Consider the following 19,923-nt stretch of genomic DNA (forward strand, 5'->3'; position numbering starts at 1 on the left):
CCACCTTGCTGTCGAGGATCCGTTCTTCGAGGACCTTCCGTAGGTCCGTTGACCTTTCAATCTCCGTGGTCAGCCGGTACCCGGCCCGCTTCGTTTTGTCCGGTGCGCCCGAGCCGGGTCTCGTACTGCTGTGAGGGCCCAGCGCCTCCGGCCTTTCCCGCGCGCTTGTCTTCTACCAGAACTTCATAGTTCTGGCATGCGGCTTCCACGAGACCGGTCTCAACCGAGTCGTCCCATCTAGTGACCTCCCGGACCCGCTACTCTGCACAACTCGCTTCTTCCTTCTTCAGTCATGCACCGGGGAGGCCTTCTAGCACCAAGGGCCAGAAACCAGAGTCCTTTGTTTTCCAGTCTTCGTCACCTCCCACCTGGATCCCGGCCGACGTTGAATAATGGACGGCCTCCACATAGCGTGCCTCCGCTTCTTCAATTAGCCACTTCATCCCCCCACGCTCGAAATTCGTCTCCACCTCTCTCCGGGTATCACCAGTGTGCACCCGTCTGTTCCACAGGTACACCACATTACCCCTAAGGGCCTCGGCAAACTCCACACAGTCTCGCCGGTTGTGTCTGACTACGTCGCACCACATACACCGTTGTCCAGCGGGTGACCTTCAGTCGCGTGGCTGCCCTCCACCGTCTCTCCGGGCCTGCGCGATCTGCAGGTCACGCACCATTTGTGTCAGCTCCTCAAGAGTCGCTCCCCCGGATGGACCCTTGACCACTCCGGTCAACGCTAGACCAATTTCAACCCAACCTCAGGTTTCCTCCTTTCGTGCCGGCGGAGGCTCGTCGAACTTCCTTGCCGGGGTGGGTCTCGTCACCAACGACTTCTCATCGCCCCACTCTCGTCGTTTGTCGAAGCGGCTGCAAACCCCCTTGACCATGGCCCAGTCGGTCGTCAGCCCATTATCTGTCTCCAGCAAGAGACCCACCTGGTCCCTATCCCACGCGTCCACCGATTTGACGAATAACAGGACACGGCTCGTGTCCAGCACGGTCCTGTCCAGCATTGAGAGCCACGGGAAGCGTTCCTCGAACTCCCGGAGGAGCGCCAACGCATTCCTCCCCTTCACAGGGGTTTCCACCCACTCCATGAAGTCCCATTTCGATAGCCGAAGCGCGTCATCAAGCCCATACCTTTCGAGGAGCCGTGCTTCGAATTCTCCCTAGGTCCGGCATCCCGCCTGTACCTCGAGCACCTCTGCGTGGATGCCCGGTGTTGCCACCCGAGGGAACCCGGCCAGACGCCTATCCTTTGGGATGTCTCTCATCACCATCTCGGCTCGGTAGGCCACCAAATAGCTCGTGGCATCCTTCCCACCGAATCGGCCTATCGTGCCGACAATTGCTTCAATGGCCCTGTCGAGGGTGCCCGTGCCCTTAGGAGCATTTACTATTCGATTGATCGCTGCCGCCATGGCTTCGGCGAGCTCCGATCCCCTCATCTTCATTCCTCTGCAACCTTATTTCACGTCAAGTTCACCAAATATATCGGGTTGTTATGCTTTCACGTGTGGAATAAAGCGAGACGACGGGAGCCCTGAACCGAGGAGCAAGAGAGACAAGAGAGAGCGAGAAGCACGCAAGTGTATGGCCTACTAGACCTGTCAGCAGCCGGCAACACTTGCCCGCCGATTGAGCCACCAACACGTATACCGACTTAATCAAGGGCACACACGACAGAAGCGAAAGAAGACACTCCCAAAAACACATGTAACACGGATATTCAATTACAATGACAGTGACAATTACAACGATGGCAACCCTACAGAGAATGATGATGGTGGAGGAAAGAGCTCAATTCCCAGTCCGACAGCACTTCCTCCTCCCAAAACACGCGATCCCCTCTCATCCCTTTTTCTTCTCCCTTTATAGCCCCAGGAGAGAGCCATTTATAGATTGTTAAATCATTGTTATTCTCTGTCCTTTCGGACAGAGATCCTCTTCGATTCCCTACTTATTGAATTAGTGCTACCTAGGATAATTACATTGCCGGCCTGTACTTATCTATGCATGTAAATATACTAGGGCATGTGCCCGTGTGTAAGGGCTAGTTCACACACACCATCCGTCGATTCCTCCTAGGGACGGTTTTCTCCACGACAACGCGAACACCAAAGAGTGTGAGCAACCATGTGCGGTCCTCACCGGAGACACAAACACCAATGGATGTGAGCGACCCTGCACGGTCCTCACCGGGAACTAGAACACTTGAAGACTATGACGGCTAGGCAAAGTAGTCTTGATGACGACAACAAGAGTGTTGAAGATGATGATTTCGAAGACGAAGCAATGAAGGCAATGATGTTGACGAAGTGACTTTGGACGCAATGACTTTGACTATGGAAATGATGGACGCAGAGAAAGAGATGAAGACGATAAGAAACATAGAGATCGAGGTGTTGAGGTTCTGAAGAAACACAGAGACACATATACAAAGAATGATAGAAAACACAAAGATAGGGATGAAGGTGATAGGAAACGCAGAGAAAGTGACGAAGATAATAAGAAACACATAGATAGAGATGAAAACGGTAGGAAACACAAGGAGAAGGATGACAATGACAAAAAACGCAAAGATAGGGATGTGGAAGATGATAAGAAGTGCAGAGATAGAGATGATGATGAGAAGAAACTAGGAGATAGGGATGTGGAAGATGATAAGAAGTGCAGAGATAGAGATGATGATGAGAAGAAACTAGGAGATAGAGATATGAAGGATGAGAAAAAACGCAAAGATAGGGATGTGGAAGATGATAAGAAGTGCAGAGATAGAGATGATGATGAGAAGAAACTAGGAGATAGAGATATGAAGGATGAGAAAAAACTAGGAGATAGGGATGTGGAAGATGATAAGAAGTGCAGAGATAGAGATGATGATGAGAAGAAACTAGGAGATAGAGATATGAAGGATGAGAAAAAACGCAAAGATAGGGATGTGGAAGATGATAAGAAGTGCAGAGATAGAGATGATGATGAGAAGAAACTAGGAGATAGAGATATGAAGGATGAGAAAAAACTAGGAGATAGGGATGTGGAAGATGATAAGAAGTGCAGAGATAGAGATGATGATGAGAAGAAACTAGGAGATAGAGATATGAAGGATGAGAAAAAACGCAAAGATAGGGATGTGGAAGATGATAAGAAGTGCAGAGATAGAGATGATGATGAGAAGAAACTAGGAGATAGAGATATGAAGGATGAGAAAAAACTAGGAGATAGGGATGTGGAAGATGATAAGAAGTGCAGAGATAGAGATGTGATGATGAGAAGAAACTAGGAGATAGATATGATAAGAAACTAGGAGAGGAAAGACAAAGACGATGATAAAAAGAAACTAAGAGATAGAGATGGCGAAACGAGAATACTATATTGATGTGTCAATGACTGATGTTGAGTCCCTTGAAAGGGACCAAGGAGCTTACAAGTATTTATATTGTGAGTCGAAGTACATGCATTAGAATATTCGAGAGAATATTCTAGAACTTTCTAAAAACTCCTAGAACTTGAAATACATAATCTGCGAAGATATACATAACATGACCATATATTTGGACGTGTTGGTTAGAACATAACAATTGACTATATATAAAAGGTCAAGAGTTTAAATCTTGACATGATTGTTGTCATGTTTGTGACAGTCGGGCATGATTTTCTTCCAATATCCAGTGATATGGACTGAAGGTCGAAAAATGAGGGAGGATCCTCCCTTGCAAGAATGGCCGATCTGATCGTACCAAATCGCGATGTTAAGCCGTCGAGGCATATTTGCACCATTTCATCATCGTTGATGACGACGTTGATCGATCCAAGGGCATCTTGATCGACATGTCCCTCTGTTGCATATTGTTTAACTCCTATCAGAGTTGGCGCTTACATGCAGTCATGTTGGCTGCGAAAATCTTCTTGAGATTGCCCCAAGCTTCTTTCAGCATTTTCGACTCTCGAATATAACCGAGCATCTGATCATGAACGCATGATGCAAGGCAATACAACACACGGATTGCAGCCTACTCCCATGCTAGGTAGTCGGTGTGTGTTGGGTTGGGTTGCGTTTCATGAATTCCTTTGATATAGCTCCAATAACCTTGTCCGACAAGGTATTGATGCATCTTGTATTCCCAAGATGCGAAGTTTGTCCTGTCGAGCTTCTTTGTAGGAAGAGCACTTCCCATCTAAGTGTTCATGATGTCGATTTCTTCTCTGTTGCTTGAACCGGTTTTGTTGATCGTCGGTGTGTAGCACAACACAGTTGAATAATCTTGATCAGACAACCACATGCTCCGGTACCATGTAAAGAGTGAGAGACGTAGATGGTATTGTGCAACGAAAGTGAGCTTTTTTTTTTTGTGTGTGTGTGTGTGTGTTCACGTAAGGCACACAGAGAGAGAGAGAGAGAGAGAGAGAGAGAGAGAGAGAACTTAAACAAGAAGCTGTATATTAGTGAAAAAGTAGAATACATCCAATAGTAACTAAGTTACAAAGATTTGGTTTAAATACCAACTACTCTAGGGCAAGTGCCCTTTCTACTAATTTCAAAACTAGCCTAGTATGATTTCGATTGGCTAGTGTGAACACTATCTCAATGGGAAGTTGAGTTCGATTCTCAACACAACTTGATGTGTATTCTGACAGTTAGAGTGCCATTCATTTGGCCAAGAACCAAGTCTTTCACTCACAGACGAAGCACATTGATGTTCGCTATCACTTTATGCAGGAAATTCTAGAAGAGGAGGAGATACTTCTCCAGAAGATTGATACTAAGGACAATCGTGTTGATATGTTAACCAAGGTAGTTACAAGGGCCAAGTTTGAACATTGTTTAAACTTGGTTAATATCTAACACATTTAAAGTTGGCGCTTAACGGCACAAATATGAAGGCACACTATTTTACTATTTGTTTGCTTGAGAAGCTTTGTATTTGGAAGGAATAAAGATAGTGCCAAGGTGGAGATTTGTTAACTTTTTGGCCCATTCTTTATCCCACATAGTTTGGGGTGGTGGTTTGAGAGTTATAAATATGCTCCTCTTCCTCTTAGTTTTGCATCCTTAATTTTGTGTTCTTCTCTCCCAACCTTAATAGAGCATGCTACTTTGGAGGACGTAGGCTTATTTGGCCAAACCTCGATAAATTCTAGTGTTGTTTTTCTCTCTCCTTCTTACTCTATATAATAGCTTTATTCTCAATTATATATTGTTATTTTGACGCTCTTCAAGACCGTTTCTCATAGTTAATAATCATATGACCAACCTTTTCATAGTAAAAGCACTAATATGGCAAGCCTATGTACTCCACTTTCTGTGAACAAAAAACTCTATCCTCATTAGGAATAAAACCCTTAATAGGAAATGAATTCAATGATTGGACTAAAATTCTTGCATACACGAAACGGGATTCAAAGTGAAATTTTCTTGTGCCACACTCTAACCTTCCAGCCAGAACTTTACCCCATTGTCCAACTATTAAGTTAAAACAAGGTGGATATTGTTTGGTGAATTAGGCAATAGAACCGAAACCCCTAGAGCAAGAGTCTCTTCAAGGCTGAAGAATGGCACCCCATTTTCATAGAAACCCTTGTCGAGGAAACCAACATCCAAAATGGTGCCCACTTTGCCTTGAGTACGTCATGCAACATACCTCAAAGAAGTTGCCTATCAGGTTGGCGACCAATTACCTTACAGATAATCGACAACTTCTTCACACATTCTGTCTCATACTTGACGGCCTCCAACACCTTTACTAAGAAAATAAACCATGTCACTTCGAGTAGATAGTAATCAATGATTGAATGTGCAATTATTACCCGCTAATGAAATCCATAGCAAGTTAGAATAAACATGGTATTCAAGCTTTGATGAATGAGTCCAAAGCATTGTCATAACAATCGCTTCTAACAAGTAGCAAGGTGTAGGACCCTAAAAAGTCAACTACTTATGAAACAATTGTGGGGATAGGCAACAATGGAGTATCAAGGTGAAGGGGGTTGTTTGATGTACTAGAGGAGTCAATTAATAGAATGTACCAAACCAACCCACCAATGTTATTTAGGGAATGAGATCTTCGAATTCAATGCTCTATATTCAATATTCATACCTTTATCTAGCTGTAGTTATCTCAAACTATATAAATTTATACATATTATTATGCCAGTAAAATCTCATGTTAGAGTTATTTGCATTAGATTAGGTCTGCATGAATTCAATTTGTAGACAAACTCAATCATGCCTATCAATAAAATGTATGTTCAATATATTATAACTATTTACTTAACAATAATGAGAGGGAAATCTAATTAGTTGCTATATTATTGGAAACGAGTTTATGCATAAATTAACAAAAATTGCCATGCCTCACCAAGATTAAATTACAACATTCTATGTAGGTGTTCCTTCGCTCTCACTCATATTGATCTTGCTCAGCAACACAAGTATTGAATGCTAACAACTTCACCCATATCATCATATTATTGAATACGAGGTTTCAAAATATCTCAAAGAATTAGAATTTGGAATCCACCATATATAAGGGACAGATGCTTCCATATAGACCACAGCCTACGTGGTCGGGTGATGGTCAAGAGTGCACTAGCAAAGACCCTTGTCAGAGAATTTACACTACAGTTGTGTTCACCGACAAAATAGAATAGCTGATTCTGCACCAGCATAAACTTAAATCTAGAAAAGCTCATGTTTTTTACAGGCTGAGAATGATTGTACAATATTTAGGTTGCCCCAATGTAATTTGCAAGGGAGAGGGCAAGATATAGTTAGGGTTTTATTTATTAGCATAGCTACATTGATTTGGAAACCTACTAGAACCTTTGAATATCCTCAGCCCAAGTAGGTTTAAAAAATATGGGTGATGGTCGTGAAGGAGAAAAGGGATTATCAAAATAACTACACATGTGGACTGTGGTTCTGAAAAATCTGAATTAATCCTCCCAAGCTTGCAGTGACAATGACAAGCCCATGTGCTGCTGATACAACCGTTATCTTTTTTTCATCAATATTATCAACAGCAGCAGAGTGGAGCTTAGGTGAGCTCGTGACTTCTTGAAGGCTCTCTTCAGGCCATGTTGCTGACCCACTTCCGGTGGAAAAGAACCCACTCTGATTGTTTGACAGACCCTGTGATAGCGCAGAACAATCTTCCAAATACCGATCCATGATTGAAGATGCATGGCTTACTGAAGCTGAGCTTCTGTCTGAATAGTCTACATCTCGATGAAACTCTGGACTACTTGACACAACTCTTTCATGCACTGAATTTGAATCTACACATAGAGATCCCAAATCGAACTTATTTACTAGTAAACCAGAAGGATTGCTGTTAAAATTTATCTCTGAATTGCTCCCATTTCTTTTGAGGATTGAAGAATCACCGTCATCCTTTCTTCCAGCTGGAATGGAAGATTTTTGAGGCCATGGTATTGCTACTGAAACATCTCGAACTGAGAAATGTTCATAGGCTCCTGGTACGGTATTTTTTTGTGGACTTTGTTGCTCAAGGTTTGTATCAGGATATCTCCATATGCAAACACGTGAATCTTCACTTGCAGAGATTATATATGTTCCATCTGAGGTTAAAGATGCAGAAATTTGGCTCTTTGTGTTCCGTAAACCTGTAGAAAAATTTGGCTCTCTCTCTCTCTCTCATGGGCCAATTTTGGCCTTTGAAGACGTTAATATTTCTTTCTTTCTTTCTTTCTTTCTCTCTCCACCCACATACATGTGCTAAATTTTGGGGAAATCTGAAGGGGATGGCTCTCTCTCTCTCTCTCATGGGCCAATTTTGGCCTTTGAAGACGTTAATATATCTTTCTTTCTTTCTTTCTTTCTCTCTCCACCCACATACATGTGCTAAATTTTGGGGAAATCTGAAGGGGAAATTTGTTAAGAGTTATGGTGACTTAACTTTTGTGGACTTGGCTATGCATTGTAAGAATTTATATGAGCTACTAATTGTCAGAAAGATGATGTGGCTCTCTTTCACATATGCCTCCCTTCTTTATGCTTGAAAATATATGCATAGGCCTTAAGATATTGGCATCTTGAAAGACAAGTAATCTTAAATGTATAAAGGTTGAAATGTCGGCCAAAGGCAATCGATCTTCAATGTATGAAGGACGAAATACTCCAATGGCCGAGAAAGGAAACACACGCATGGATAAGTGATATGTTTAATCAGGCATTGCAACATAACATGCCCTACAATTGGACTACGAATTAGATTTAACCTTTACACAAAGGTGGAGATGTAAATAATGTTAACAAATATCGAACCATCACGATTGGTTCACTAATGCCAAAACTATTTTGATGTATAATGGAATCAAAGGCAAGTGCAAGGGCTGAAAAAAATTATCAGAGGAGTTATGATCAAGGTGGCTCTCGAAAACATCATAGCACCATCAATCACCTTGTCACCCCTTGAAGTATTAATGGAAAAAATTTGCTTGAGAGGAATATGTTGCTTCATAGACTTCAAGAAAGCTTTTATTCGCTTGGCACCTTGAGTTCTTCAATGCACCTCCAGAGATGCTCACGCGGTACCATATCAAAAGCTTGCAGTTGCCCGAATCTAGGAATTGGCAACAGTTTGGTTTCAGCTTAACCTGTTTGGCCTAGTCCAAACCAAACTAGCTAAGCCTTAACCTGTTTGAGAGTTTTCAAACTTGCACCAAACTGGTTTAGTAGCCAGTTTAGCCAAACCGTTTAAGCCTCAACCGGTTTGTTCCTAAATGGTTCGGTTTAGGCTTGAGCCAAGCCAATGCCGACTCCTACCCAAATCCATGAGAAGGTTATATGTTGTGTGCGTATGGGCAATGAAATTTGAGATTTTTTCCAATAGCATTATTGGTGTTAAGTAAGGATGCCCACCCTCACCAACTATATTTGGTCTATGCATTGATAAATTAGAACAAATGATTGTCAAGTTTATAAAGGAAGAAGGTATTGAAGAAGTTGTCATGGGGAATGTTATCATCATGCTTTTGTTGTATTCAAATGATGTGATACTTTTTGCAAATACCTTAGGAGATGCACAAAAGCTTATGAGGGCATTAAAAGAGTTTTGCATGCAGATGAAGTTGAGTGTCAATAACTCTAAAGCAAAGATTATGCTTGTGAAGAGCCAAAATAAGGACAAACCGTGCATTATCTGCAATTATAAGCTACTTGAAACTGTGGAAAGTTTTAAATACCTTGGCCTTAAAGTTCCTTCAAAATCATAGCTGGAAGTAGCAATCAGCAACAGTTCAGTTTGAACCGCAAAACTATGGCTTAAAGGCTTAAACGATTTGGTTCAAGCCTTTATCGGTTTAACGATTTTCGGTTTAAACGGTTGAAATGTTTTGACAGCTTAGGATTGACACTAGATAATTTTATTAAATATATTTTTTAACATTTTAAGCCTAATTTTGATATTTTAAGAAAAAACTTTAAATTTTGAAATATTGAAAATTATAAAAAATTTTAAATTAAAATGTGAAATTTTTAATTTTGACCTTTAACTTGAAAACCAAAACCGAACCGCAAAACCCTGGTTTTAACGGTTTAAACGTTTAAAGGGTTGAAAGTCTCTAGAACTGTTCGGTTTAAATAGTTTCGATTTAAACGGTTTCATGGGAAGTTTCAACTTCTTTAACGGTCTGAGTTTGACACTCTTGGACCGAACCAAACTGTTGTCGATTGTTAGATGCAAGGAATGTGGTATCAGCTGCCTAGAGTGAGGAAAGAGAGCAACTTATGCATTTGAGAGCACATACAATCATGGAGAAACGAAGTGTTCAGTCCTCAAGCAATACCTTTTCGACACTTTGCAACGCCAATGTATCATGACATAGGAAAAGTGTGGAGACTCACGCTTCACACATTATACTACATATGTTGCACCTAACTACAAAACCATATTCTTTGCTAAACAAAGAAAGTGCATATATCAATACGTGTTAGAGCCCATCCTTCTAAACCATTACTTCCATGTGACTTAGCTCACACTCACTACGATATGAGGCGAGGCATTAGGGCACAAGTAATGAGAGGAGTCAACTATGTACACTTTGCCCTAAAAAGTCTGGGAATTTGAGTATCACAATTGATATCACGTTTTGCCTTTGATCATATTCAATTATGCTTTCCGCACATCTTCAACCAAACATAATCCTTGCACGAATTTCTCTCCAATCACAATGTGCACTCTCGATTGTTACATTCATTAATAAGTTCTTGAACATCAAGAGTCGCTATTCACTTTCACATGTATTACATGAAAAAGTTATATTTTTGGTCTCATAGGTCGTATTTAATCTCTGAAGACAATAGTAAAATCTATTTATCTATCTCTTTAGACCCTAAAAAAATGTATCTAACCTCTATCTCCGACATTGTAATGGATACCCATCAAATGTAAGATTTGGCATAAAGGAGTTGATCAATGAATTGATATCATACTTCTCGTTGACACTCAAAGCATGATATAGATTCAAGGGTTGGGCAAATGCAATGTACTAGGTGAAAAATCCAAATTTCTAACTTTTATGTCTATCTCAATAGAAATCAACCCTCTGCCAATCTAGAAGATGATATCTTTCTTATTTCAAAGGTCAGGGGAAGTTATTGTCTTTGGTGACATGACGCTCGTACAAGAAGTTTACAACTTGATGCACTACAATCATTCATGCCACGTATCTCAATTTGGGAATTTGCAGTTGTACTGAAATGCTTATTGCAAATGGTGTATCCTTATGGCCCAACACATGGTTTTACATGTAGAAAAAACAATGGAAATAGTGTTATTAACTATGTCCTACTTTCCGAAGGTATTTTGGATTGCATACACAAATTCTCACTTTGTGAATAGACATTGATGTCCAATCATAGGACCTTATGCATTGACCTCAAACGTATGAAAAGGTTCTGACTGTGAAAAGGTCATTAAAGAAGGAAGAACCCGTATATAGAGAATATATTGTTTCTTTGCTAATTTCCTCGAGGCCTTTGACACTATACCATGTGCACAATAAGTAATTGAGGAAATATGCATCATCACTTACACAATATAATCACATAACAAGTTGTCATGTCTTCGAGACATTTAGAGTTGGCCTTTGATGAGGCAACCTATGCATTACTCATCATTTCTAGCATACCACATCCAATCTACTCAAAACACTTCTCATAGCTATATATGTATGGTTGTCTATTCAAAAACAAGAGTTTCAACTCATCAACATAGATACCTTTATGTTTGGAGCTGACTTTAGTACCATCATGTACACGGATTCTTGAATCACTAGATGTGATCAACACTTTATCATTGCTGCCAGGGATGAACTGTAAAAATAACAAAATATATCAGCCTGTTTATGTTATAAAAAGCTGATCTCATATTTCTAATATCCCTCTAAAAAGAAGAAAATGAAAACCTGAAGACCAGTTATCTTCTTTCCTTGTGATTGTTTGTATGTTTTCCTTTGTGGTTCATAGAACTTCTCAAATTGCAGTTTGTTATCCACTGCAAGGATAGATCTTTCCAAAATCAACAGTGCAAAAATGCAGACCAAATTTAGGTTTTCAAAACACTAAATTTCAGAAATCAAATTTGAAGTTAATGTGACTTAGAAAAAAAAGTTTCCTCCCAAGTATTTCCCAGCTTTCATGAACCTGTTTCAACCCTTTATCTTTCTGTGGCCAGATTATTGCTGTGATATTAGCTCATCTCACATATGGTCAAGGGCTCAATTAAGTCTTTTTTTCTATGATTCTAAGTTCCTCCCAATTTAAGCCTCCAACTTTTCAAATTTATCGCCATGAGAAAAAGTATTTCCCAGCTTTCATGAACCTGTTTCAACCCTTTATCTTTCTGTGGCCAGATTATAGCTGTGATATTAGCTCATCTCACATATGTTCAAGGGCTCAATTAAGTCTTCTTTTCTATGATTCTAAGTTCCTCCTAATTTAAGCCTCCACCTTTTCAAATTTATCGCCATGAGAAAAGAAAGATAGTTTTAACATTATTGTCAAGCAAGTTTTGCACAATTGGCTGCTACTTGGACATGAACTTCCCCCATGAGCAAAGATAGAAAGGTTGAATATTATTTCATTACATTAGGCAGAATTTGCATTCTTAGATGCTATTTGGATATCAATGGAAATATGTCCCTGGAACAAAAGAAAAACTTCCTGAATCCTCACTTACTGAACTAGCTTTATAAGTACTAATAATTAGGCCACATGACAGTTTAACAGATCAAGACTCATTGCTGGAATGACTAAAGAGAAGCAAATGCCAAACAATACCTGACATCTTGAAGAAGCGACAAATCCCTTTATACGAACCCACAACAGCTCCCTGTAATGGTTACTTCGATATCTCAGAAAATGGAAAAACATTACATTAACAGATTTGAATAATGATCAACAAATCAGGAGAAACCTGTCCATCGGGTGTATAGCATGCTGCAGTAACCATCTCATTCAGGTCAAACCAGTCTACAACCTGGCGATTTTTTATGTTCCATATTCGCACCGTCCCATCCAATGAACCACTTATGAAGTAACCATCATCCACAGGGTTGAATTGAATGCATGTCACTGCCATTGGCAAAACAAGAAAACGATGAGATAAGACTGGATTTGATTCAACTTGTGCACTCTATAGCCATTATTATTCCTCCATCGCATTTACAGCGTAGGCAAAGAAGTTCTATAACAGTAAAAGGGATTAAGTTTCATAGGCATTTACCATAATCAGAATGTGTAAAGATCCTCAAGCATTCTCCCCTCAGAACATTCCATAAGCGCACTGTCTTATCCATAGACGACGATAGTAAAACCTAGTACATGTGAAGGAAGCACTATAAGGCATGTGATTATCAAACAAACAATAAAATAATAGAGACTAATATCTATACAATGTGATTAATAGGTATCGAAAGAATAAGAAAATATATAAAACTAGAATGCCTTGGTGGGACACGGAAATATCAGTCCAGCATTAAGAGAACATGTAACGCTGCTAATGGTGAAAACAAATATTTATCTCCCTCCAGATTTGAGGGAAGTGGAGTACAGATGATGATCATGGAAATGTTTCACATTGCTGGAAGATGTTTCTAAAGAAGCTTTCTAAATTCATCTTGAGAAAATGGTCTTGTGATCGTAGATGGCCTCCGTAAGACTCCATCTATTGAGGTTTAACAATATACTCGTATCAAGTCATGAACAGGACTTAAGAACCAACCATCTTCTAAAACATTATTCTAATCTTGAATGCTATATTTATTTTATTTGATATCAATCCAATGTTGAGTTGTAGGATATATTTTGAGATCAAATTGATTAAGAACAAGCAAACTTAATTCCATTTTCATGTACGAAGATGATCTCATTATCTGAAACAAACCCTGACTTTTATCAAATTCCAATCTTAGGTTTACATTTACGATGATACATTTTCATGTACAACATACTATATCAAGTTTTTGTAAGTTTTGCATGTCCTACTATGTGTTAAATATAAGCTCGTGAACTGTTTCATAAAAATTGTGTACAACCTAAGAATGTTCTCCTAACTGTTAACTATAAACTTATGAGTGGTTTCATGAAAATTATGTACCATCCAAGAATATGACATTAAAAGTCATGTATCACTCATGAATGGTTTAATAACATGTAGAGAAACCAACCCAGTGGTAAGTGGTTGTAAAGAGCAATTCATACTTTGTCTATAGAACCAGGGGATGCATAAAAGATATGTTGCATTCGAAAGCATGCAATCTTCATCTCAAAGAGCCAAAACAACAAAACTTCCAAAAGAGAACATATCAGAATTGATAAAGGCAGGAAAAAAGATGTTGGGCTGCATTTATGACACAGTGAAACACGTCAGCCAGACATTCGGATTATTTTCAATATGGATCTCCTGCTAGACATATGTGCAACTTCCAGAACTGACCGAACAACAAAGATCCACGGAACATAGAATGGTAATCAATGCATCTAGTTCCAGCATTTCAGGAAATCTAGGCCTAGAATCACCAAAAAGAGAGAATATATTGATCACATACAGTGGTAAACAACACCGTATAATTTGACCCTTAGCCTTAGTTCATTGTGTATGCTTTCTTGCATGGATATTGATTTCACATATGCATAAGATCCAAGCCCAATAAGTGGAAATTGGATTTCCACGCATTTACAAGAGCATACAACCAGCAAAGACATGGTTGCACTGAGGAGATGAAATACCTGAGAGGGTGACCACGATAAATCCATAATGTCTTCGGTGTGACCATGAAAGGACCATTTTGTGTTCTCTGACAACAATAATAGGTGGTTGCTTCCAAAGTTATTGTGTAATAATGCCCCATTTTCCCTTGAAATCTGATTTACATATGAATTCCTTGAATCATCAGGGGAGCAATTTCCAATTTGCTCAATTACTTCCCACAATTTCACTACCCTATCTACACCAGCACTGGCTAGAAAACACCCATCTAGACTGAACTTCATAGTCCATATTGCACCTTCATGAGCTTGGATGCGTTGTTGTAGATATAGATCTGTGAGCTCCTTTGTACTTTTCTTATGTGCTTGAACCTTAATTCGCTTTGGAATTTTATGTGAATCCTTACTGTCATTACCCAACCTTCTTCCTGAACTTTCTACAGACGAAGTCCTGTCATCACTGACGCTCTTATTCTCACGAGAACTCCATACTATTCCCTTTATAGTGTGAAACCATGTCTTCTTCTTCTTCGTCTTCTCAGATCCATCACCAATATCCTTCTTGACTTCTGCTGTTTCCATGATTTTTGTTGCTTCATCTCTCTTCCAGAGTTCTTGATCAATTGGGGACAATCCAGCGGGTTTCTTGAATTCTTCTTCAGTTATCTTTCTCTCCCTATTAGTACTCAGATCTGTAGGTTTATTGATCACCCTATTTTCAATACTCACTGGGTTCTTTATGGTTGCATTTTGCCTTCCAACAGCAGTGATTTCACGTGATGCACTTACCCCAGATTCTTGAGCTGAGACTCGAGGATTAACTATGACTTCTTTGGAAAGATCCTTTGAATCAGCAAAGGCAATTTCGCCCATACTAATGATCTCTTCTTGCTTATCATCATCATCATCTTCTTCTTCTGCTTGCCTCGTTACTACTGAACCAGAGGAGCATTGCTTCATATTCCTCATGATGGGATCATCATGGTCTGCGCCTCTGGTACCATTATTGAGTTTCTGCGCAGATCCAAACGGCACTTCAACTGGATGACCTGAAGAAGAAACAGTGCTGAGATCCACAGCATTCGCATTGCCCTGCTCCTTCACTCGGCCCATCTGCTCTAAAAGGCGTTGCCTCCTCTCAAAAATACTGATAGAATCCTTGGTCCATACTTCATATCTCGAGAATGTAGAGGTGATCATCACAGTACTCTCCTTCTCCTTTTCCTTCTCATTCTCATTCTGATCGGATGATATGATGGATGATGGCGAGCTGGGAATTACTTCTAGTGTTTCAAAGAATTCTTCTTCTTCTTCTTCTTCTTCTTCTTCTTCTTCTTCTTCTTCTTCTTCTTCTTCGAGAGGGAATGCGTCCATCCTAATTATTAGGACTGCAGAGCTGTAGAAAGGATAGAAAGGCTACCAGATGAGACATCGTCGTAATTATCGCCATCGCCATCGTATGTTCTCCTTCCTTCTCTCTGCTCCCCACCTGTCAGCGTGGGGGATTTTATGGAGGAGAGGAACCGGAGGAATTCTCTGCAGAGTCGTGGAAAGCGAGAGGAAGAAGAGTGGCAGCGAAGAAACGAAAGGGCGACGCCTGCGGGGCCGCGGGCACACACACACAGAGACAGACACACAGAGACAGACACACAGAGAGAGAGAGAGAGAGAGAGTCGGTGAGAGTCAGTCAAGTCACACCAAAGAACATACATACATACATACATACATACACACAACTAACGGAGACGGAGACGACTCATTTTTCTCGCCGTCATCTTCTCCGTCATCTTCTCCTTCTTCTTCTTCTTCTTGAGCATATACATACATACATACATATGGAGAGCATGTCCAGATGTTGGTCACCCATCTTCTCTCTCTTCTTCTTCTTTTTTCCGTAAATCAATGTTTGTTATTAAAACAAAATTATAATACAACACCCCTTGCTATCTTCACTACTTCATATATAGTGATAGTGCAAGGGAAACCCTCTCAAAGTGTTGTAAAACTAGATGACATAAGTCTATCTCCTCTTGGGACAAAGATCCCCATACAACATAGTTGTGAAAATTGCCAAATCAATTTCCCTTTCATCCTACGGATTTGTTGTGCTATCCCATGAAGTCCATCAAACAAGAACTCATTTCTCATGGTCCAATTAAACCACATCCCCAATTATCTAAGGTAATCAAAACCCACCTTATATGATGGTGTGGGCATAACTTTATCCTCATCCATAAAAACCCATTTATAAGGTGACAAAATATTTCCTGTTATCGATGCCCAAATTTGTGACATAATCACCCAAATGGCCTTAGCTACCGAACATGTAATAAACCTATGTCTAGCATCTTCTTCAGCCACTATACAGAAAAAACATGTCCCATTCGAAATATGTCTTCGTTTTAAGGCCATCGCCAAAGGCAACCCACCAACTATGGCACGCCAAAGAAACACCTTTGCACGGAATGGAAGATGAGACTGTCACCCGGCATCTAAAACTCTACGCCACCACTTTACATTTCTAGTAATGCTCCATGTATCCAACACCTTATTTTCTAACCAAGCTCTATCTTCGACCAACTTATCGTACACATCATTAGTGTTCACCAGAAAAATTGTTTTCCCATTACCAAATGACCAATCTTTCCATGATTCCTCGACCACCAACTTTGGATTTGGGAAAACTAATGTAGGCATTGCCAAATATACCCATATCCACGTGGTATATGAAACTTATTTCTGATTGTCCGAAAGGCCATCATTTTTCTACATGACTCTAAAACACCATCTTCTACAGTTATCAAACCTAGCCTTGCCATTCGATTGAACTGTGAATTTAGACTTTCTTTTCCCTCCCAGTGTAATATCCTTGAAGTTGCCAACACCTCTGCTGCCAATGGATTTATATCTTTTCTGCACTCAAGAGGCCTCCAATTAAACAACTTCAAACACCGTTGCCACGAAAGCACCAATTGTTGAACCATACTAGATTCTGAACATTTAAATTGCCAGGTACTATTAACTATAGGCCACCACGAAGCTGTAATTCTCGTTTTCCCATGGTAAATACCAACCTTTTCCACAAAATAAGTAATTATTTCTACCCAAGGTTGGGTACCTATGCACATACCTTTCAAAAGATTGAATCTTCGAGCCACCATATGATCTTCTAAATTGAGTAAAGCAGCACCCCCTAACCGTTTTGGGGTAAAAATATTGTTCCATGATACCCAACTCATACTAAGGTTTGTGTCTTTCTTCCATAGTGTATATTTAAGTGAACGAGCTAAATGATCAAGTGATTTCTTTGTCCACGGTAACAATGGCAAAAAATAAGAAATCATTGGAATCATTATAGCTTGTACCACTTTGAGACGAGTACTAAACGGCCATGCTTGAGACTTCCAATACATAAATTTGTCCAAAATGGTTCCCGATATCCAATTCAAACTTTGTGATGATGAGATATCAACACCAATAGGGTAACCTAAGTGTCGACACACATTCCCTGGATCTAATATTTGGCCACCCCATCCAAGATCCACCAAATCACTCTCAGTGCATCTAATGAGCATCGACTTCTGCATATTTATATGTAATCATGATGCCAATGTGAACACATTCCACACCTCCATGGCTTTAGCTATGTTATCAGGTGTTGCTTTGAGAAATAAAAATGAAGCATCAGCCAATGCTTGAGCGATCAAATGTTTCCCTGATGATAGAGCTAATCCAACTACTTCCCCACGTGTTGCCAACTCATGCATCCTCACCAAAATCGGGTGTGTAGCAATTGCAAATAATAGTGGACTCAATGGACATCCTTGTCTAAGTGATCTTTTCAATGCTATTGCCTTAGTAACTCCACCATTCAACATAACATGTGAGACTGCACCTAATCCCACCAACAACGATATTCGAGACATCCTTTCCCCAAAACCCATATGAGACATAAGTTGAGTAATGTTAAGTAATTAGGTAATTAACTAGGGTTAATTAGAGACTAATTGTATGGTTACGTTAAGCAGCGGAAGATTAGTATGATATTCGCGTGAGAGTGTGTGAGAGGGAGAGGAAGTTACACTTGAACACAAAGATAAATGGGGGATGATTGACTATATTGAAAAGTGTCATCAACATACAAAAATACCCACAATGAGGTATATATACAACCCATGTGCAAAGGTGCACATGTGTGGGTAGAACATAGGTACTTATGTGTAAGTCCTACGTTAAATGTACTAAGGAGTGGAGGATCTAGAATATCCCACTTAAGTACAAGGTCCTATTTAAAGGCTTAAGGTCAACACATTAACTAGATTCGATCTAGGTAACTACTAAGTTACATGTGTTGACTAACTAGATTAAACTAGTTGAGCTTGATATCTCAACACGCCCCCTCAAGCTCAAGTGTGAGGCGTCCAACGTCCGGTTTAGCTTCCTTCGGCTTCGTCGGCATCAGTGCGGCTTGCGGCTTTCTTCGCGGCGTCGCGGCTTCATTGTGCGGTTCTCCGTGGCTTTGTTCTCCCCCTCAAGCCTATGACGAAGGCTTGGATCCTCGGGCTCTTGTTCGGCCACTACCTCCATCGCAAGGGCATAGTGATGGGCCATATACTCGTTGTAGGCGTAACGAGTGATTTGGGTCTTCGCTCGTGATGCGGCTTTCTTCGCGTCTTTGCGGCTTCGTTGTGCGGTTCTCCGCGGCTTTGTTTTTCGCGGCCTTCTTCGCGGCTTCATTGTGCGGTTCTCCGCGGCTTTGTTCTCCCCCTCAAGCCTATGACGAAGGCTTGGATCCTCGGGCTCTTGTTCGGCCACTACCTCCATCGCGAGGGCATAGTGATGGGCCATATACTCATTGTAGGCGTAACGAGTGATTTGGGTCTTCGCTCGTGATGAGCGGCGGAGTTTCTCGTTTGTCGATGTGAGCGCCTTCTTTACTCCGGGTGTCCTCATGATGGGTACACCGAACTCACTGTCTAGTGAGCGAGCCGAATCATCTGAATCCCGGTCGTCGGGGTGGACCTCGACTTCGTATTCGGGCATCTTACCTTTGCCTTTGTCTGATGTCGGACTTGGCCGCGATGTGTTTTCATCGCATGGAGGCTCTTGTGGGCCAATTAGCTTGGTAGAGCTTGGATTGTCCTTCGGTGGAGGACTTGGCCGAGTTTCGTCGTCCGAGTTGGCGTTCAACTCTTCCTCGATCGGGTCGGATGGAGTCGCATCGGGCTTATACCAAGATGTCAATTCGTCGAAAACGACGTCACGACTTATCCGCACCGCTCGGGTCGAGGGGTTGAAGCACTTGTATGCCTTTTTCGCGGACAAGTATCCTATGAGGATCCATTCTTCCGACTTCGCGTCGGGCTTCTCTCGACTTTCGTTCGGGATGCGTACATTCGCAATGCTTCCGAACACCTTGAGGTGCGAGAGGATGGGCTTTCTTCCAATGAAGATCTCGTATGGAGTAAGCTCATGCACGCTATTTGTGGTGCATCGATTCATGAGATAGACGGCCGTGGATGCCGCTTCCGCCCAATAGAAGTTTGGCATGTGCTTCTCACGCATCATGGTGCGTGCTACCTCGAGTATTTGCCGATTCTTTCTCTTGGCTACTCCGTTTTGTTGGGGAGTCTGTCGGCATGAGAATTCTCTACGAATGCCTTCACCTTGGAGGTAGGAGGTGAACTCGT

General features: G+C 40.9%; 2 protein-coding genes across 2 annotated transcripts; both read right to left on the reverse strand.

Annotated features, from left to right (window-relative positions):
- Positions 1-6,640: 6,640 nt before the first annotated feature.
- On the reverse strand, positions 6,641-15,749 carry LOC147859004 (uncharacterized). The gene is made up of 7 exons (XM_087325230.1): positions 14,255-15,749; positions 12,750-12,840; positions 12,441-12,598; positions 12,305-12,356; positions 11,431-11,519; positions 11,245-11,338; positions 6,641-7,626 (listed from the first exon to the last, which is right to left on the reverse strand). The coding sequence occupies exons 1-7, from the start codon at positions 15,605-15,607 to the stop codon at positions 6,902-6,904; spliced, it is 2,562 nt and encodes an 853-aa protein (XP_087181356.1). The 5' UTR covers positions 15,608-15,749; the 3' UTR covers positions 6,641-6,901.
- A 1,168-nt stretch (positions 15,750-16,917) lies between these two features.
- LOC147859005 (uncharacterized) lies at positions 16,918-18,177 on the reverse strand. Its single transcript, XM_087326270.1, has 3 exons — positions 17,863-18,177; positions 17,364-17,814; positions 16,918-17,225 (listed from the first exon to the last, which is right to left on the reverse strand). The coding sequence occupies exons 1-3, from the start codon at positions 18,175-18,177 to the stop codon at positions 16,918-16,920; spliced, it is 1,074 nt and encodes a 357-aa protein (XP_087182396.1).
- Positions 18,178-19,923: the final 1,746 nt, after the last annotated feature.

This window comes from Azolla caroliniana, unplaced genomic scaffold (genome assembly GCF_043228905.1).
Source record: "Azolla caroliniana isolate FFs.n. ecotype wild unplaced genomic scaffold, voAzoCaro1.0.p SCAF_10, whole genome shotgun sequence".
Lineage (NCBI taxonomy): Eukaryota > Viridiplantae > Streptophyta > Polypodiopsida > Salviniales > Salviniaceae > Azolla > Azolla caroliniana.